General features: G+C 36.3%; 2 protein-coding genes across 2 annotated transcripts in view; one reads left to right on the plus strand and one right to left on the minus strand.

Annotated features, from left to right (window-relative positions):
• Positions 1-9,703: 9,703 nt before the first annotated feature.
• The window catches only part of prom (prominin), a 34,916-nt gene continuing 22,468 nt past the window's right edge, over positions 9,704-22,151 (plus strand). Inside the window, exons 1-3 of the mRNA XM_089737465.1 lie at positions 9,704-10,844; positions 10,970-11,025; positions 19,852-20,075. Of these exons, the coding sequence (XP_089593591.1) occupies positions 9,881-10,844; positions 10,970-11,025; positions 19,852-20,075 (1,244 nt within the window). The 5' untranslated portion in view covers positions 9,704-9,880. The remainder of the gene's footprint in view (positions 10,845-10,969; positions 11,026-19,851; positions 20,076-22,151) is intronic.
• Positions 11,190-14,847, minus strand: LOC114245611 (protein takeout). Its single transcript, XM_028177843.2, has 5 exons — positions 14,672-14,847; positions 14,327-14,549; positions 13,314-13,438; positions 12,345-12,497; positions 11,190-11,357 (listed from the first exon to the last, which is right to left on the minus strand). Exons 1-5 carry the CDS (start codon positions 14,742-14,744, stop codon positions 11,206-11,208), a joined length of 726 nt encoding a protein of 241 aa, XP_028033644.1. The 5' UTR covers positions 14,745-14,847; the 3' UTR covers positions 11,190-11,205.

The following is a 22,151-nucleotide window of genomic DNA, read 5'->3' on the forward strand; positions in this document are numbered from 1 at the left end:
AGTGGAAACCACGTACTGGCAAGCGCAGTGTGGGACGGCCACCTACGAGATGGATCGACGACCTGGTAAGAGCCGCTGGGTCACGTTGGATGCAGGTGGCAACGGACCGGCCGCACTGGAGATCACTTGGAGAGGCCTATGTTCAGCAGTGGAGAATGGACAGGCTGAGATGATGATGATTTTGAACTAGCCGTGACCTAATTTATAAGGTGTCTGACGAATCTGCGTCAAGTGATGCCAAATTGTAGAAAGCCTGAAGTAAGCGAAGCTGCGAAAACAAGTAAACTTTTATATTTTGTTTTGAACGAACTTTGTAAATAGCTCGTTCAACCGGATTGTTCGATCCAGGTCAGCCGCAGCTTATTGACGGTAAGGCCATAATTATCTTTAAATAAAGTAACGATCACACATCTTTTCGTTGTTTTTATATTTTCATAAATAAATAAATATTTACTAACAATCACGCCACGTTAATTGGTCCCGTGATAAGTTCGTAAAGTACTTGTGTTACAGGTACCAGATAACGGAAATAAATGTAAGATTTTTATTATACACATACATATATTTAATATACATCCATAACCCTGGAAAAAACATTTTATATTTATCATATAAATATCTCCCCTTGGCGGGATTCGAACCCGCGACCCCCTTGTGTAGTGACCATGTCACTTGCCACTACACTAGACGGCCGTTAAATGACCTTTCAATGGTGTTAGTTGATCCTAAGTATTTATAAAACGTATCACGTAATTTATGCTTTTGTTGTCTAGTTGTATTACTGCTGGTCCCTATTTATCGTGATTACGTTTTTGATTTATTGACAGTGAGACCCGTTACCTACTCAGATCTCCTTTGTGCACTATTGTATCGTAGTTTTCTACTTAGATTTTAGCATAACAATATATCATATATTATTATATTACAAATATAACATCAAGCACAAATACTACAAAGAATTTATTTAATTGTAAATTTTTATGTTACTAAAAATTCAAACTAAATTTTCTGTTCACAGCAATTTCATAAAATCTTTCAACATTTTATTTGTCTTGATCAAATTTGATTGAAATCAGTAGCTGCATCTCTTATCCGCATCATCAGGGTTTAGTCTTATTTAAACTTATTGAGTGGAAGTAAGGACTCTATGACAATTTATTTACTGATACAAGATCTAATTAGAAGGGTCACACCGACATTCACATCTTAAGAAATTCATGTTTCGGGTTTTCTGTCATAAAACTGCTTAACCATATACTTTTTGACATGAAAAGAATATCAATAATATTTTTGTATTCATCAAAAGTGTGACAGCAAACAATCATTAAAGTTCGGACCTTGATTGGTCATCATCCACAGCTATAACTTAGAAACCCATTAAAAATACATTCTTGTAATTATACCTAAAACAAGTAATTAATTGGCCGCGGGACACGGTGGTGTTGCTACGTAAATTACCTAATTAAGCCTTAAGCGAAGGGACGGAAAGTATCATACGGAATTAACGAATTAAATGAAATCGATACCCACGAAATCGGAAGTACGCTACGCGATTTTCCATTAGAAGGCCCAAGAGCGTCGCTTAATAACAAACAACAAAGTTCGAGGTACCATTACTTAATCGTCTACTCTTCGTTCGATGTGTAATTAATACTCGTACATTTGAGTTTTATTTACTCAATTATCAATGAATTGAGGTTATAAATAATGTTTAAAACAAGAGGAATAATTTTTGAATTGGCAATTTTTATTGTTGCACGTTGCAGGATTTTTATTAAAGATTGTGATTTAAGGTTGGCTTGAGGGCTACGACCCAATTGAAACTTCGAACTCGTTATAGTGGATATACGCCCAGATAGGAACTTAATAACAGACAGGCGGTAAGGCTGATTCAAATACCTAAATCACCAATAATTGATATTGATTCATAATGAAATCAACATAAATGCTCTAACATTTTAAAATCATTTATTGTCGCACACGAAAATACTTTTAGAGAATAGCATTACACAGAATTAGTATATTGTAATATTTATTTACCAAATAGTCCTAAATCAATCTATGTCTGCACATATTAAATTGCTTGCAAAAATATTAACCCCTACGGAGTCTTAGTCAGCAAATACATTTGGAGTAATTTCGATTTCAGTAATTTGGTGATGTTTTCATTTAAGAAGTCACTCATCAAAGCAAAATGTATACTGAGCGCACTAATATTATAAACACCTCACTTATTATAAAATTGTTACTTTTCTCGTATATACAATAAATGAAAAGTGTGGCCTTTACTGATGCAAAATCCAAAAATAATATACTGTAACTAGTGAAATTCTCTTCAAATAGAAGAAAGAAATCTGTGGAAAACAGATAAAAAGTATTGTTAAAAAAGTAAGAAGTTTGAATGCATGGTATTATGTATATACCACACCCAAGTATCCACACAAAAATCTCCCTCGAAACCCATGCTCGACGTTCTCTTTAAAGTTTAAAATGTTCATATTATTTTACACTGTATCTATCTGTATTCCTTGGTAACTTTATTTACTTTTATGCCACTATTTAAAAGGCTGGAAGATACATAGTACACAATGATTCTTATCTAATAAATAATAAGCGTTCATATGTATTTTATCTTTTGTATTAACTAGTTTCAATGCAAAATCCAACGCATTATTTAACTGACTATATATACCCATCTGCAAGCGCCGTCATGGTAATTTAGAATGGCCTGTAGATACGATAAAGCTTCAATTAACGGAGGATTTAAGCTCAGTTACTCTGATGGCACCAAGTCTAAAATACTGAACTAAATTCAGAATAATGGGACTTTGATTACGTGCTTAATTTAGATGCAAGTTTTAGAAAACGTAACAATGTCACTGACAACTATTCCAACAACAAATGCTCTTGGAGTGATGTCCACTAACCATATAATATTTTTATATCAAAACATTTTCGTCAAAGAATTTTATTTTCAAATCCTTCAGTATTTAACAACCAATTATTTCTTATCATAAAATCTGAAAAACAGATTATAAAACTTCATTCCCGAATGACAGATTCAGCTTTAAATTATCTCTTCGCTAAAATATATTTTTAGGAAGACAATATTGCCTGATATTCCTTTGAAAAGTTTTTTCGTTCTTATTCAAGAGTAAGTTTCGAAAGGGTTGTTTCCTCGAGTGTGCTCATTCATAGAATGTAGCGGAGACCTACCGATGTCTAATTAAATCTGATTCCTGCCGCGCCTTCTACTTCACTTCCTAATTAGATTTCGAGCACAGCACTACTGGAGATGTCAATATCTTTGTAATTAATAAGGAAGCTTTTGTTATTTCTGTATGTGTTATGTGAACGATATTTAACTCCACTTATAAATACTACGTAATTATTTACTTAAATGTTTTCTGGAAATGTGACATAGAATTTGAAATTTATTTGAAGAATAAAGTACCTACTTGACAAATATCAATGATTTTACCCTCGTTAAATTTTTTATTCAAATAAGAAAAGACGATCCATTTTCCCGGGATCAAAAATTACTTGGGTCACTGCCTGGTCTATAAACTAAAACTCGATTACTACATCAATATATAGGTAAAGCAACGAACTAAGAAACAGACTGCCGTATTAATCAGATGCCTATAGCGTTATTAACAATTATAAAATTAATTATCCTATGTATTAATTCAGGCTATAAGCTATAGGTATTTGTGAGAAATTTCATCTAAAGATTTCTTACGTTATTTTGAGTGATTTAGTGACAACAATCGATACAAACTATTAAATTATAACATTAGAACATATATCTAGAAACAAATTGTAAAACAGCCTTTAAAAACGTAACTGAGACATAGAATTCATACCTTGATGTGTATTCGGTTTGGTCTCATGTCCAATTCTTAGCCAGTCATCTACCCTGATATGATTACCATACTATGAATTCATAGCAACGCAATTATCTAGGGTAGGCTACTATGAAATTTCTGATAGTTAAAAATCGACAGTATCACACATAAATTTCTTCAAATTATCTCTTTTTTAGACAAAGCTGGCGGCACTCTTGCACCTTGCAGCAATTTCGCTGTGCTCCTTGTATCGCTAACGTTCATGAGCAACTGTGACTATTTACAATCAGGTGAATTTACAAAAACTCTCGAACTAGTAGATATTTGAGGAAATGGTCATGGAAAATAAAACAACTGAAAGGATTTTCATATATCACTTACCGACCTGACAATAACTATGTACGAAATAATAATAAATAATACTAATGTACAAAAAATACCAATAAGAAAAGACTTCTTATTGTGAGTTCTAAACTTCAAAACATAAAGTCTTAAATATAAAGCAATTCTCCAACAAACGCTATTAAAGAAATTAAATCAAACTCGTCGACATTAGCGGGAATTGGCCATGAATCTTCGGTCATCTTCTAAAGTGCAGGGGGATTTTAACTACCGGCTTTCAATTCCCGAAACTTGCCAGATAAGGAAGCTACGTTTAAAGGCGAGATGTAATAGAATGTTTTCGCCTTTAAAAATTATTTCTCTTCTGCAAGATAAATTAATTGAGAAAATAATACAGTTATTTTCACAAATAAACATTTTTTAGTACAATAATATGTTTTTTTATGAATAGGGGACTACAGTTGCTGGTGGTCTAGAGATCTTTTCAGCTTCACCAGGACAGGTGGGCGAGCAAAGACTCAATTAGGAGGCGTGGAATTTGCTAAGAGCTCGAGCACCTCCAAAGGAGACCTAACAACTCAAGAGCAGCTACTTTGCGAATGAATCTAATACCGGAATCGCATTTGTGAGAAAATCTGGCGAGAAACTCAGCGGGCTGACACATGGGTTAGGTTCCACGTGGATCTCTTTGCCGATTTTAACGAGTACGGTTACTGAGGTAATAAATACATATTTTATGTATCAACCTAATATCATGAAGTCATCAAAATTTTTTGTTTGTTTTCGATACGAGTTTCGCATGTTTCATAACTATATTTTTTTATTAAATGTAGGTACTACGATTTTTAAAAACGCGGATGAGGCTATACAATAATTTTATGATTTATTCAGTTTTGATTATCACTCGTGACTCGATTTACCTAACGTAACATCGAGAAATATATCCACTTTAATGCAATTATAGTAATTTTACGTTTATTCCTTAAAAATATTTTTTTTTGTTAGGTACCGGATAATAAGACGTATTTTTTTCAAATTCACTTGCACAGTCTTTCTTGTTCATTGTAACACTTTTTGTATTAAACCTATGTTATTCAGACTTCGTTGTAAAATAATAATATAAAATCGGTATTAGTCAAGAAAGCCTACAGTTATAATAACTTGGCCACGGCGGAAGGAATAAAAAAACTTGTCAAGACGGCTGGCTAACTGCGGAGATGGGCGCCGTGCCCTAGTTGACGCGGTAATTAATAGAAATATGACAGTACAGACGTGCATTAAGTTGAAATAACTTTACGTCGATACACTTTGAAGCATTCAGCATTCAACCTGAGGGTCGCATTCCGTATTATCAATTATCAGGGTATGTGTTCAAGAAACTAAGCACGTATAAAGCTGTTTTGTGTCGGCCTAGAAAAGCCGATTTTTACTCGTGGTAGGTCCTCTTGTGAGTCCGCGCGGGTAGGTACCACCACCCAGCCTATTTCTGCCGAGAAGCAGTAATGCGTTTCGGTTTGAAAGGTGGAGCAGCCGTTGTAACTATACTGAGACCTTAGAACTGATATCTCTAAGGTATTATTATAGCGCGACATCTGTTTTAAGGTACAGTTGAGATATCTATTTAACGTCTCAATGCGGCCTTCATGTTTCTATGGGCTCTATTTGCATTAGCAGAGTCGTGGGCTCGTATACAACAAGAAAAAGCTTTAAACTTAATATTATTAACTTACATTTTACAATTTTGATATATAGGACCAGTCACACGGTCTTCAAATGTGCCCTACCGCACGTAACTTGTAGCGATAAAGTACGTCCAAAAGAATTTTATTCTAATCAATTGTAATCAAAATTTTAATCATAAGTGATTAGGAATAAAACTTATTTAGCTGTTGTATTTAATGCACAATCATATGGAATTCTATTAGATTGACTAACTTAGTGTGAGAAGTTTTAAAGTCAAGTGCGTCCCTGTTGGCACATGAACATGACACGCCACGAAGACCCCCTGACCTGTTTCCCTTCAACCACCTGCGACTAGTCAATTTACCTTTAAAAATCTCAGAAAACCCCGACCCGAAAGAAAAGCAGTATGTTGACACGACACACATACATAACATAACCCAGACGCGCCCTCATTTCAACCGCCATAGTAAAAGTTCCATTCAACCTTTTTATACGTTTGCCTCTAAGGCATATATCGCTTTGAACTTCGTTGTGGTTGTTGTGCTGTTTTGGAATATCATTTGTGGTGAAATGCTTAGGAATGGTTGAGACCTGAAGCGCGATGTTTACGGTATTCAAATTGCTGTCACATATCGCACAGAGGGTTTAAGTATGCAACCCATATTGCTTGTTTAATATAAAATCTAATATAATGCTCACATATCTGCACTTGAATTTCATTAAAGAAACTTGCGGAGTTCGGAGAAATTGTAGTGAAAATAACAAACAACATTTTTTTCTCTTTGACGGCATACAAGCTACACACGTCTATGGTAACCACTTCAAACCAATAGGGCCATAAACCATTCTATCCACAATAATAGAAAAACCTAATTCTCTGTACAGCTTCATTTGCATTGCAACCTTATCGGGTTGGTTGGTGGAAAACTAAATATCCTAATAAAATATAGATATCCTAAAAATTTCAATAAGACATTAAACTCTGTATACAAATTATTGTATAATACATTATACTCTGTATACAAATTATTGTATACAGAGTATATTATGCCTTGAGATAAGAGCTCTAAGATCTCAGTATAGTTACAACGGATGCCCCAGCCTTCAAACCGAAACGCATTACTGCTTCACGGCAGAAATAGGCAGGGTGGTGGTACCTACCCGCGCGACCTCACAAGAGGTCCTACCACCAGTAAGCCTCTTGGTGGATCGCGATTTCGATCCGGTAGATTCTGCAAAGCACTGCTCTTGCTAGGGCTAATGTTTGCAAATTCTCCCAGGTTGAGCCCGTAAGCTTACCTAGTCGTCTTTGCGTAGTTGGAATAGCCCCGTTAGTTACCAAACGATTAGGTGAGAATAAAAAAAAGGCCGCATTGCATTAAGATAACAACCATCCTAGCTTTGATAATGAAGATGATCGTTTATTTTTATCCGGTATCGTTTAAAACCACCGATCAAAAAGGATTTTATCGACAGAAGAAAATATAAACAAAAAATGATAAAATAACAAAGCGATGAGAAATTCTAAAACGAAGATCTATCGAAAGTCAAACGCGCAAGTACATTTATGCACAACTGCATTTCAAATACTGCCTTACAACATGCACAAGGCGATGTGAATGAATTATTCAGCCGCGTCGGAAATGCAGGTACACGCGAACGGGAAACTGATCGGTTAGCGCTGCGGGACAAATGATTCAGAATCTGATTTCAATAATTTTTTTTGTTGCTAAAATGGGTGGACGTGCTCACAGCCCACCTGGTGTTAAGTGATTACTGGAGCACATAGACATCCACAACGTTAATGCGCCACCTACCTTGAGATATAAGTTCTAAGATCTCAAGTATAGTTTACAACGGCTGCCCCACCCTTCAAACCGAAACGCATTACTGCTTCACGGCAGAAATGGGCAGAGTGGTGGTACCCACCCGCGCGGACTCACAAGGGCTCCTATAACCAGTAATTACGCAAATTATAATTTTTCTGGTTTCATTTTTATTACACAATGCTATTCCTTCACCGTGGAAGTCAATCGTGAACATTTACTGAGTACGTATTTCATTAGAAAAATTTGTACCCGCCTGAGATTCGAACACCGGTGATTGCTCAACACGAACGCATCGGACGTCTTATCCGTTAGGCCACGATGACTTGTGTTCATATCCAAATGCGCTCATATCCATTCCTATTAAATCCGACAAGTTCCAAAACGCACTGATGTGTAAAAAATTAAAACGATTGTGTAGACGCTACTCACTTTACACACTATGAATTTATCTTAAACTGTTCTATTCGTTCTTCATCATAGATAGAGCTTGTTCATGAATGAGTGGTATTTATTTCAAATAATAATCTAAATCCGGCATTGTTGTTGTTACCTCATTCAGAAGAGCACAAAACTAACCCATAATAAGCCCCGTGAACCCCAGCGATTGTGTCTTTAATAATAGAATTAAATTATTATTTTATTATAGGTCACATACTAGTTTGCTACCTGGTATTTATAAAACAACTAGCGACCCGCCCTCGCTTCGCTTCGGAAATATTAAAACACACATGAAACAAAAAAAAAATTAAAAAAAAGTAGCCTATGTTCATCAGGGACAATGTCGGCCTCTAATGGTAAAAGAATTTTTCAAATCGGTCCAGTAGTTTCGGAGCCTATTCGAAACAAACAAACAAACAAATCTTTCCTCTTTATAATATTAGTATAGATAAACGATTTTGCGTCTCAGTTTGACTCAAAGATTAAAGTTTGTTTTTTCCTTAAACTACTTAGTTTTACTTTATATTGGGCATCGCTTTACAGATTATCCACGGATAGTCATTACTCCCCATAATCCGTACACTATGACCTTTGTAAGTTTTCAAATAATTACATTAAGTACCCTTTCGAATTTTTGTTCTAGTGTATTTTTTTTTGCTATTGATATTATTATAATGATTTTAAAATATATTTTTCCTACGTACTAAAATTCTGTCACTTTCGCACGTACAAAACCCGACAAAGTTAACACAAGCCGCGAGACATAGAGTAGTTCAGTTCATCATTGGTGTCATATTAATATCTCACATAAAACAGCCTAGTTTAAAAATTCGTCCCTTTACAGGGCGCCCGTGTGGGGCCAGTCCCTGGCCGTGGAGGTGGCGAAGCTGCTGCAACGGCCGCAACGCACCATCGCGGTCAGGGTCATTCGTGGTTATTGCATCATCTCCTTCGAGGCGGCGTGTGTACTGGCTAGGACGCCGCCTTGGGTTCTGGAAGCGGATACGCTCGCTGCTGACTATCACTGGCGGGCTGACCTTTGTGCCCGGGGCGTGGCGCGTCCCAGCCCCAGTGTGGTCAGAGCGCGGAGGGCCCAATCTCGGCGGTCCGTGCTGGAGTCATGGTCCAGGCGGCTGGCCGATCCTTCGGCTGGTCGTAGGACCGTCGAGGCGATTCGCCCGATTCTTGTGGATTGGGTGAATCGTGACAGAGGACGCCTCACTTTCCGGCTCACGCAGGTGCTCACTGGGCATGGTTGCTTCGGTGAGTTCCTGCACGGGATCGGAGCCGAGCCGACGGCAGAGTGCCACCATTGTGGTTGCGACTTGGACACGGCGGAGCACACGCTCGTCGCCTGCTCCGCATGGGAGGGGTGGCGCCGTGTCCTCGTCGCAAAAATAGGAAACGACATGTCGTTAAATAATTTTACTTTCAAAACATGTATCAAAATAATCTTACACTTAAATAATGTGTACGTTATTTTTTGTTAGTATTTTTAATGTTATTAACCACAGTAGAAATAATATTAATGTAAATAGTTTCTGAGTGTGGTGTACTCTGTACATAATCCAGTAAAGGCACAGTGGAGCCGTCGTGATACGATTGTGCAACGTAGCCGGGCAGACTACTAAGTGCTACAAATCCTCTGACCAATGTCCCGCACCCCGCTCAGTCGGAAACAGCTACCAACGACTTAATACACTCGTGCCGTGAAAATATAAACACAAAGCTAATTCCGTTATGGCCGTGATTCTATTACTTGGAATATTACTTATAAATCGAGTCAGCACGCGAACGGCGATAACCGAGTTACCACCAGAGATTGGCGAAATCGCATTATCAGATGCTCCCGTCGCGATTTTTACCTTACAAATGCGACGCGCGGATGCGGACGCCGCTGCCTCCGCCGGAAACAATCTCAATGCCGACGAGGGCGCAGCATCGAACAACCAGGATGTACATGAAAATTTCCAAGCAATTCGCTCACTTAGAAATGAAATGGAAAAAAAGAATCAAATCGGAAACGAAGAAAACGTTGACTTGTCTTCATCTACAGATAGAAAAGTCATATATAATGGTGGGATTTTTCCTCTAAATGAAAAAGATAAAACGAATACCGCCCAAGTGATGCCTTTAGTTTGGAATGGCTGTGTAGAAACACGGCACAAAGAAAATTATGGAAACACAGTGAAATACGAAAAAAATACACATGTTGATGATAATATACACATTCAGGGTAACAAAGATATCGGAAACCTATGGAATAAGCGGAATGTGGGCTTAAACGACACAACCACCTTTAAGGCTTGGTTGCAAAAATACAATAACTTAAAGAACAGTAAAAGTGAAGAAAGACGTCAACAAAAATTGGATTTTCCGTTTCCGAAAAAAAATACAGAGACTACCGTGCAAACGGTGACAGAAACTGCGTCAAGTACGGTACACATCATACCCATAACAAGAAACGTTTTCAAAGAGCAAGTGCCGAGCACCACGGCCAATATTAATGTGACAGAAAACAATATTATAGCTGGTTACACAGAAGATTGGTTTGAGTCAAAGGACAGAACGAAAATAAGATTTAGTGAACTCCCCCAAAGGGAAACATATTTGATACCCACGTTGAAGCTCGAGGAGGGATTTTACCCTTTCAGTTTTATGTCACGGTTCTTTTACCTGATTTATCCGTTTGATTTTCCAATAGGTGAGTAATGATACTAATTTCGATACAAATATGGTTCACAGCGCGTTCCAATTCACTGCGCTTAGTCAAATACAAAAGTAATACAGCGATTTATAAGTCCTATCATTAGTATTTTTTTGTTTAAGGTCTAATCAAAGACATAGTTTGGGGAGAGTTCACGTTTCCACATTCATTTTTGCAGGTACGTAAAGAAGTATACCACTAAATTAATATAAAAAAAAACATAGAAAATAAAATGAATTATAAATACATCAATGTATTACTACTATTCTCAGAATAAGATTTTTCTGTCTTATGCGATCATTAATCTACAAAAAGACGCGAAAGACAACGAAAATAAATACATCTTTTAAATAGACATTTAATCAACAAATAGTTCTTTCTTAGGGATCGAAGTAAAGAATTTTTTCACAACTTCGAATACTAAACGGACCAGCTCATCGACAACTGGCTTTCCGAATTCTTCAGTTAGTTGTCTCCAATTTTCATTGATGAACGACAAAACGGCTTTGCCTACAAAAAAAATACAACATTGCAATTAAAAATACATCCACAATGTTATGGGAAAAATAATAATAAAAAAAATCGTAATATAAATTCAAGAATTCGAAATGTCGGAAAGAATATAATGACAATAAAAAAACATGGATTAATTCGTAAAAGTAGTCTATGGCTTGCAAAATCCAAAGAAAATTGCGTTTAGAGCCTTGCAAATTCACGACTTGTGAGGTATCAGACGATAACCGATGACCATCGGTTATTGAAATAAATTTTAACGAAGAACGACTTCTTTAAAAAATTCTGGGCTAGTTCATGCCCTTAACGTAAATTAATTTCGTAACTCGTAATCAGAGTTACTGTTATTGGTCGGCTGTACGAATCAAGTTTGAAATAAAGCTTCCTTTCTTTGTTATTGCCTATCACTTCTTTATAAGTAGATATCTCAACTTCCGGTAAAAAGATATTGGGATTTCTTTATTAACGTTCCGAAGACAGTTTTGGTACTTAGCTGCGTAAGAAATAGCAAATGTTATGTAGTATTCAGTAAGAATAGAATTTTATAAACAGTACAAGTAAAACTTTAAAGTATCGGATTTTGTTTCGGTAAGTATTAGGTATTATTTATAGGAGCCTCCACACCTTTTTGAGTTACTTTGCAAAAAATTAAATATGACTTTGACATAAGATTCTTAACAGCAAGAGATAATTCAGTTAAGCGGCTATGGCGATAGTACAGACATAGGGAGTTAAAGTTATGTCGTTAAAATGAATAAGTTGTTAAGGATGTGCCCTTTTATTCCTTGAGAAGTATTCCGATCTTGAAGTTCTCGTGACATTTAATTTGAGAATATTTTTAAGGAAAATCAGCCACAAAAATGTTGGGAATACACACTTGTCTTTCGATCGGCCAAAGTTGATCACCTACCATCAATTAGGCTGTTCACTTGATTGTTTTTCAACAGAAAATTTAATAATAAAATATATATTAATGTTACTAACTAATTTCGGGATTCCCTTTGAACAGATTCGTCAAGAAAAATGTAACTCTTCCCTCGTTTTTATAATCCAACGAGTAGCTTTTAACTTCCTGATAAACCTCGCCATCTCGTTCCACATCTTCAAATTTAACCTTTAACATTAGTGCTACGTCCGCTGAAAAGAAAAAAAGCAATTGTCAGAATCTAGACAAAACAGATAGTTCAATAAATGAAATTTATAAATCGAGACGCTTTTAGACGCTTCGAGACAAAGCTTTTAACAAATAATGTATTAGAGTAAAAGTCATCAGCACTCCTATTTATTTTTATTATTTTGTTAACCTTATTCAACTTCTAATAACTTTTAGATTTGAAGGTTTGACAGTCATGTACAAAAATTAAGTTGATATTGTTACATGATCATCACATAGATCAATTAAATTCAAACAAATAATATTGTAATTAGATTTTCCAATTACGATCTTTATGTTTCGCTTACATTTTGTTTATTAAGGTAGACAAAAACTAGATAAGAATAAAAAGGTGCTACTATTTAGGGTAGTAAGTATGGATGATAAGAAAGAAGCTAGAGCTGAGGCCTGTATAGTGCCTTAAGTATAACGGCCACATTTCTTCCTCTGGTCGTCGTAAAGTTGTATAGCGATGTGCTCTGAGTATTCTACTATCACTGCAATCGCAAATTCTCTTTTACTGAAGGTAGGATTTCATAATACGAGTTTGTAGCCTAATTCTGTCGGAAAACACTCATTAGATGGGACAGTGCAATATAATACAGAATTATACCCATCTAGCGCCAAAAAAATACTATTCGCATATAACCTTATTAATAGCCGGTTAAACTATCAGATGAATAAGTAGGACAGGCAGGTTTAAAACGACTGCGCCAACGCTACATCAATATGTTCACAAAAACTCGAAAAATCATATCCAATCTTTTTTTGTAAATCTCACTTAAAAGACAAAAACTTACTTATTTTAATTTTCGCGTCTCCGTCTCCATTTATTGATACAATTAAAATTTGTCCCTTAGCTTTATATTTTCCTTTGATCGTCAAATTACAGTGGAATTTCATTTCAGCTTCTTCATCGTTGTAACTAGAAATGTTTACACGTGTGATTCGACAATGAATACATAATTAGAACTACATAGTTAATTTTTATTGCTTACAGGGGTGGACGAGCACAGCCCACCTGGTGTTAAGTGGTTACTGGAACCCATAGACATCTACAACGTGAATGCGCCACACACCTAGAGATATAAGTTCTAAGGTCTCAGTATAGTTACAACGGCTGCCCCACCCTTCAAGCCGAAACGCATTACTGCTTCACGGCAGAAATAGACGGGGCGGTGGTACCTACCCGTGCGGACTCACAAGAGGTCCTACCACCAGTAATTACGCAAATTATAATTTTGCGGGTTTGATTTTTATTACACGATGTTATTCCTTCACCGTGGAACTCAATCGTGAACAATTGTTGAGTACATATTTCATTAGAAAAATTGGTACTCGCCTGAGATTCGAACACCGTTGCATCGCTCGATACGACTGCACCGGGTGTCTTATCTTGTAGGATCATGTCCCTATGGCGACTTCAACTTAATATTTTAATTAGAAAATTTTTTATTGTCACCATTCTAAAAAGTACAAGAAAAATCAAAACCACTTAACACCAGGTAGGCTGTGAGCTCGTCCACCCATCTAAGCAATAAATAAAAAAATATATTTTCATACTTTAATTTTATCTAAATATTTTTTGTTCGGTTATATAGATTGTGTATAATATAATGTGATTTTTAGTATATCTTCGAAACTAAGTAAAATATATATTTAACTTTTCAACGCTACCAATTCAATTAAGTCGATTAACATACAATAAGATTTTACTAAAATAATGACAAGTCAAACTATAGTTTCAATGTGAAAACATTTTGATACTGCGAAAACGAAAAGGCAGTTAGTTAGATTCCAATTAATCGCTTACCTGACAGAATCCACGATACAATTTCTAAAGCCCGTCACAGTTCCATTCAAGAGTTCCACTTTGAAACCCCCCGGAAGCTCCACGACCACTTTATCCTGTTTCAGTGGATCTATCGGTTCTATATTTAGGGACGGAATACCCTTCGAGAAAATCGGTATCGTCTCCTGTACAGTACTCTTCAAACATTCCGACTTTTGCCCGGGGCATATTTTAATGAAATCCGCTAGAAAAATAACCCCAAGTTTGTTATTAAAAATCGACGAATTAACATTTTTTTACATTGAACTAAAACAATTTTAAATCGTAAATCGAAATATGTACGTATTTTACATAAATAGTACTTACGGGCCACTCTAGCGTAACATTGATAGCTGTTTAAAGCGAAAAATATCGCAATCGTAAAAAAATAATTAAACATGATTTTGTTATTATAAATTAAAATAAAATCCGTTTATCACCGACGCGAACCTTGTGCAAACTGACGCTGTATTAAAAACGATTCAGATAAAATGTGATGTCAAATAATTAATTTGCATATTATTGTTCATACAAAATAAGGTATCGCGAAAAGGAAATAAGTCAGTTCAACTGTACGGTTGACTTGTAGGAAGGAACCGAACAATAATAAATCTTTTCGGAGTTCCGTGGATAATATTTTTTCGTAATAAATATCTTATACTAGTAACTAACTCATAGTCTAAATAATAAATGTAAGGCAGCTATTTTTATGAAAAATCATGATATCTCAAAAGTATTTCACCTCATTTCTCGTAGGGCGATTATCAATTTCTAAGTTTTTTTATTTTTTTTTATTGCTTAGCTGTGTAGACGAGCTCACAGCCCACCTGATGTTAAGTGGTTACTGGAGCCCATAGACATCTACAACGTAAATGCGCCACACACCTTGAGATATAGTTCTAAGGTCTCAGTATAGTCACAACGGCTGCCACACCCTTCAAACCGAAACGCATTACTGCTTCACGGCAGAAATAGGCGGGGCGGTGGTACCTACCCGTGCGGACTCACAAGAAGTCCTACCACCAGTAATTACGCAAATTATAATTTTGCGGGTTTCATTTTTATTACACGATGTTATTCCTTCAGCGTGGAAGTCAATCGTGAACATTTGTTGAGTACGTATTTCATTAGAAAAATTGGTACCCGCCTGCGGGATTCGAACACCGGTGCATCGCTTCAACACGAATGCACCGGACGTCTTATCCGTTAGGCCATGACGACTTTACAAAAGTTAACATATACGAGAACTTAGACTAATGTCTGAGAAAGAAAGCGCTTCTCTCCACGTACCGGTCGCGGTCGAGTAGGGGCCAAGATATAGATCTTGCCCAAATTACGGCCTGGCCACGAGGATCGGCGGTGCGAACGACGAAGCGGCGGAGGAGGTGACCATTCGCGCAACACCGTTTGCAGGCCACGGGTTTGCCGCCGCGACTAGCAAGGAAGTCCGACATCGAAATGTCTATATCGAAATTATCTCGATATTGCTTAGAAAGTAATCGTTTTTTGATTCAAGACCTATTATTTGGAAGAGATTGTGGAGTACATGATTTGAATAAGAATCGGAGTATAGATGGAGAATTCCACAAGAAGCACGAGAAATACAGAATGTATCCAGAAAAATTTTGGCTGCTTTGAGTGGCTAGACTTCCAAATAGCTCGTCTAAGTAGTATATCAGCAATAAAAATTTCGGTATTCATTTTTCGCGGCTAAAACAACTAAACTCATTTAATCACTGTACTATTCGCCGCGACTACCGCTAGACTCCGTGGCTTGCGCCGTCCTTATTCATGCATTTGTTTTGCTCGCCCGCCGCGTCGTAAGTCGCCCGCGCGATTCGCTCGGTACATATCGCGGGTCGCTTCGCCGGTCGCTGGTGCGCGTGGCTTTATAACTTGTACATTTCTATGCGCTTATTTTAGTCTCTAGACGCTTCACCGTTCGCACCGCGCGAATATTCGTATCAGCGAATGTCCTGTGGCCAGGCTGTTAAGGGCCCGCTCCGCTTCTAATTTAAGAACCTGCTAAGGAGACTCAAAAATGCAACGCGTACGCTACGTGCGTCTCGCGTCTTCTGGTTTACGGATGACCACACTCCCCTACTCACCCTGAATCTGATCTTAAAGGGTGGGTATCCCGGGAGTGTAATTTGGCGGTGCCGCCTGAGAGACCTTCAGATATTCCGCCAGCTGCCGTCACGTCAGTTCTGCATTTTATAATGACAATATTGTGCTTAGAGATGCGCTCTGCGTGAAACGTGTCGCTTTGTCGTCAGCCTACCTCGGATGAATTCTGTCTCATACAAAGCATCAAACATGGGTTCTGACCCAAAAAGATTAATACAAAATATTTCCTTAGATTTTGCGTGTACTTTGATGCATTTCTTGAAAGACTATTCCAATTACTTTGCAACATTCGTGACCTTTAACTAAAAATTAAGTTAGGTTGACAATGTATTTTAGTGTGTAGTAGATTATATCCACTTAGCCGTTTTTAAGCAGACTGCTGAGTTATTTGTAGTAATAATATAGAATTAAATTTGAATTATAAGTAAAAATTGCATACAGAACCTTTTGAATATGGTAACACATAATACAAACATTATGTATATTAAATTTAAAACCTTGAACCTACCTGAGATGTGATTTCTCGTTTCTGTTCCGTAAGTTCAGACATGAAATGACGTATATATTAAGTTTTGATAACTATTAACTTAATTGACCTTCGAGGAATTAATTCTGTTGTGGAGCCTGCGGATGACGCACTACCGATATTTCATGTGACCTTCGAATAATGTACGTTAAACTATTTAAATTAAATTACAAGTTTTTTCACAGGTGCGTTTGAATTTTAATTATATAGAAATCATTTTGTTCATTACATGTTATTAATATTTGTTATCAACATTGTTAAATTTAAAAAAATTAAACATATTACTTAAGATAGGTTCATTTTCTTTATCAAGGTGTGGAAATAACGACGAAGAGAAGTTCTTCCACCGAGCGGGTGATATTGCTCGGAAGACTATCTTTTTTTTTAAATTATGAATGAGGGATTACTGTTGGCCCAGAGGCCTTTCCAGTTTCACCAGGACATCATGAATATCACAGTGAGAGCATCAGTATAGAGCATTATTACTACTGGTTTCATCTGAGTAACACCTAACACCAGAGACTACAACAATTAAAGGTCCATATAAATATCACAGGTTCGGGAGAGGATAAGTACCGTAGAATTAAATAAAATTTTGCAGCCTCAAAAAACCGCTCTGCTTACAGTAAACACAGTCGGTAGTCTGACGCTCCGTTTACAACGGGATTTTTGAATGGAACTTGGCGCCAGATTTTACCAAGTATAATGGATTATTGAACCTTTCTTTTATTGTCCTATTGGCAGATAAGTATAGAAGAACCCACCTAATCACTAATGACACAAAATATACAACCCACCGTAGCTCATGGACGTCAGAAATACTGGGGGCAGAGTCAAGCCCTGCCTACAGATTGGCCTTCCAATCGAAGGATAGTATAGATGTAGAAGGCATTGTGCTAATGTGGGCTACAATAAAATGATCTTCTTTAAGAGAATATTTCTTATTTATATTGGGGTGATTCCGATCTACCCTGAGATCTAATCATGAAATCAAAATCATACCCATGAACCTCATATTTTAGAAACACATATCATTTCCTTAGTATCCAGAGAAGTCGACCGAATGGTTTGTGTAATATATCAACAAAAGAAAGCAAACAACATTGACATTTTAAAAGGATAGCATCCTGAAACTCAATAACGCCTTGGCTCTTCCGATTAGTGCTAAAAGCATCACACGTATATTTGTCCAGTGTTGTGTGTGCCAGTCGATGTGAGTCTAATTTAGCAAGAATTTAATATGTTATAGTTTAAAAAACGATCAAAGTTTTTTTTTGTTTCATAATAGGCAAAACATCGTGTGGCTACAGGTTAGTCAGATAAAAAGTGTCCCGACTGGTTTAAATTAATAAAATGCGAGAACAAGCTTACAACCTGCTTATAAAACGCGTATTCTTAAAATAATAAACTTAACGTTTAAAATTATCACGGAAAATGTAGTAATTTAGAGTGGAATTTAATGTCAAGCTCTATCTACACTTGTTTGTGACAGCAGTATTAGTAAATATATATCTTAGGTAAACATCGGAATAAATAGCAATTATTATTAAATCTATATTTAAGTATAAGTATATATAAAAATGAATTGCTGTTCGTTAGTCTCGCTAAAACTTGAGAACGGATGGACCGATTTGGCTAATTTTGTTTTTGAATTATTTGTGGAAGTCTAGAGAAGGTTTAAAAGGTAGATAAATATGAAAATGCTCGGAATTAGACAAGAAAAACAATTTTGTTTTTTCATTTTGTTTGTTTTAAGTTTTTTTTATACAAAAGTTTAGATCTTTTATTTATCGATTGAGGCACTACGAAGTCTGCCGGGTCAGCTAGTACTATTAATATAATATACTGAACAACTTTTGAAATATCTCGTATTGCAATACGCAGCGACAGTACATGTTTCCAATTACCATCAGGAGCGTTGAGCATTTGTTTGTCTTCAAAGGCATTAAGCATTTACCTGTTCTAGCCTAAGACTACTTTGCTTAAATGATGTCGTCATAGCCTAAAGGATAAGACGTCCGGTGCATTGGTATCTTGCGACGCACCGGTGTTCGAATCCCGCAGGCAGACAAAATATAGCAAGATATAATAATTAAGCTAAGCACCTGAACAATTTCAAAATGTCGTACTCAGGCCCAAATATTTAGGATTAAAAGTACTTTCTTTTAGAATTTATACAGATCCAGTCTAATTTTAGAACAAAATAATTACATCAATATTTTTATGCTCGAACGAGTTTTCAGCACGTATGGTATAAAGTTATTACTCGGGCCCATTGCCATCAAAATATGATTGAGAAATGGGATCGAAAATATTCTTAAAACCTTTATTAAGGTTAAATGCTTATTTTAAGGCTGTAACAATCGAATGAATTCGTCTTCTTTCAAAAATTGACGCCATTTATTAATACCCGAAAATGCTCAAATATAATGTCGGAATTATTTATTACACTGAGATTTTCCTTTGCTCATTTCACAAAATGGGCATTTCTCTCTTAGACAAGACGCATTGGTCATCGTCTAATTACATCGGCTTTTTCTCGGATTATGCCTTGTCTGTTTTGATTTGTTGAGCGCGAACACGTTTCATCTTAAGACTTCCAGGATGAAGGGAGAATATCGTATGATACAGTGAAAGATGCTGCAAAAAAAATTTGTAATCTTTATTTCATTCTGACTGATAATTTTCCCATCTAAGTAGGTACACAAATGAAAACCATTGGTTTTGTTGAATTTAATTCTTAGTAAAATCTTGATTTACATAAGTATAGGCTTTCAAAATTCCAAAGCTTTTCAACTTGAAATTAGATAAGATCAGCGAAGCATTTTAAAATCATAACGATTTCTTTTTTCAGTCAATAAAAGTGGAGTCGACATTTTTGGTTTGTATCGTCGTGTTCGCATGTATAGCCTTAGTAATACCGTCATACCTTCTCGTCTTGGGAATTCTATCGCTGTTCTCAAAGTCAAGTTGTGATGACGAAACAGAAGCCGGTGCGTTATTTCCTGATATAGAAGAACCAGATTGCAACGACAAAGCGTTGGTCGTAATGACCTTGTTTGCCGTACTGGTTTGCTGGTATGTCCTATTTATAATATTTTTCAGTAGAATACAAAAGTGATCATATAAAACTATTATATATTATATAAAGACAATCCAGTGAATATTAGTTCGTTAGTTGGTACCAGTAAAGTGTAAGTTGGAACATTTTTACTAACTCCAGCGAGAAACACCCATGATCTTTGTTCTGTATACATTGAAACTTTAAAATGCGAGTTATAATATTCTTCTTTTTTTATTTACTTTAAGGAAATTGGTGACTAGGATAATTTTGATCTTCAGGTATTAGAATTGATTTAAAGAATAATTTTAGGAGATCCAAGGAACTATTTCCGATATATCTGAAATTAACTCACGCGTCATATGACTTAAATCAAATGTTTCGTAGTAAAGTAGTCTACTAAGACTACGAAAACAATATTCTGATTTGAAAAATATTTGCATACTATCTCGTAAAAGGGAAGTTTGACTTTTCAAAATCTAAATGAGGCAAATTAACAGAAGAGCAATTAAATCGAAGAAAATTTAAAACTTCTAAAAATTTCGCCAACTCTTTCATTACTGTTTCTTTTGAATTTATTTCAGTTCGCAAATATACTTTGATGTCAAAATTAAAATGCGGAATGAATAATTTGATAATCGAATTTCGTTTAGCGGGAAAGATTTGAAATAAATATTAAGGAACTCAATGTGAATTTCTCGAATGACTCTAAATAATGATTTAAATTCAAATCTTGCTTTTGATTTTTATTTGGTTAGAACACTATGGACATGAAGACAAGGACAGGAGTTAATAGTATTTGATTTCCTGTGAGAAATATACTCCATGACCTTATGCGAACTGACAATAAATTAATATCTGATATAGACAAAGTTTGACGATAAAAATTGTGTTTCAAACACTAGTCCACTAACTGTTTATAAAATGATACAAATGCTTTACTGGCATTGATAAGTTGATGTCACGGTCCATCTAGTGTTAAACGATAACCGAAGCCCTAAGATACCAAAATTTGAATAGTGCTTACTACCTTGAGACATGATAGGTCAGATTTGAAAGTGTCAAAGCGCTTGGTCAAGATAACGACACGTCATGATAACCCCCTTATCGTGGCCGCCTTTAATTACATATGCGAACTACGCGACGAGGCAACGGAAAGCCGCCGTCGCGTCGCCCAAAACATGCCTTATTGGTTCCTTCGGTTCTACTCGTAGTGCTTTTAGGCTACTCAAGCACCGCTATAACCGTTCTCGTCCAACATAGCCCATAAATATAAACCTTTGTTTTTCTTGTCGGAACCTTTTTTTTGCTTAGATGGGTGGACGAGCTCACAGCCTGGTCTTGAGTGGTTACTGGAGCCCTTAGACATCTACAACGTAAATGCGCCACCCACCTTGAGATATAACTTCTAAGGTCCCAAGTATAGTTACAACGCCCGCCCCACCTTTCAAACCGAAACGCATTACTGCTCCACGGCAGAAATAGGCAGGGTGGTGGTACCTACCCGCACGGACTCATCACAAGAGGTCCTACCACCAGTCAACCTCTTGATGGATTGCGATTTCGATCCTGTAGATTCTGCAAAGCACTGCTCTTGCTAGGGCTAGTGTTTGCAAATTCTCTCAGGTTGAGCCCATGAGCTCACCTACCCGTCTTTCCGTAGTTGGAATAGCCCTGTTAGCTACCAATTAAGTGAGAATAAAAAAAAAAAGTTGGATTGCATTAGGATAACAACCATCCTACCTTTGATAATGAAGATGTTCGTTCAGTTTTATCTGATGGATAGTGACTAACTTCTGTACGGTATGTCATTTTATCATAATATCAAGTCTGGAAATACTGGTTCAGGTTTTGGATGTGTTTATCTGAAGCCTCTTTTAATAGGTTTTATTTAACAATATTTTACGATATAATGAATTAGGCTATTAGTAAATTATATTTAAAGTGAATATTTAAGCTTAAAGATATATAGTTCCCCGCGAAAACCGGTGATTCGGATTCTGACCATCGCTAATTTTGTAAAAATATCAATTTCTTGAAAGTGCTTTCAAGTCACTTGCTACGTACATTGCATTATATTATTTATTTATTAT

This window comes from Bombyx mandarina, chromosome 23, assembly GCF_030267445.1.
Source record: "Bombyx mandarina strain Sakado chromosome 23, ASM3026744v2".
NCBI lineage: Eukaryota > Metazoa > Arthropoda > Insecta > Lepidoptera > Bombycidae > Bombyx > Bombyx mandarina.

What these genes read in the sequence shown, in the direction of transcription:
- LOC114245611 (XM_028177843.2), bottom strand. Translation starts at nt 14,744, where the DNA reads ATGTTTAATTATTTTTTTACGATTGCGATATTTTTCGCTTTAAACAGC. An exon ending in AGACGCGAAAATTAAAATAA is followed by an intron (nt 12,498 to 13,313) that starts GTAAGTTTTTGT and finishes TTTTCTTTTCAG; the next exon opens with CGGACGTAGCACTAATGTTA. An exon ending in CAAAGGGAATCCCGAAATTA is followed by an intron (nt 11,358 to 12,344) that starts GTTAGTAACATT and finishes TTTTTTTTGTAG; the next exon opens with GCAAAGCCGTTTTGTCGTTC.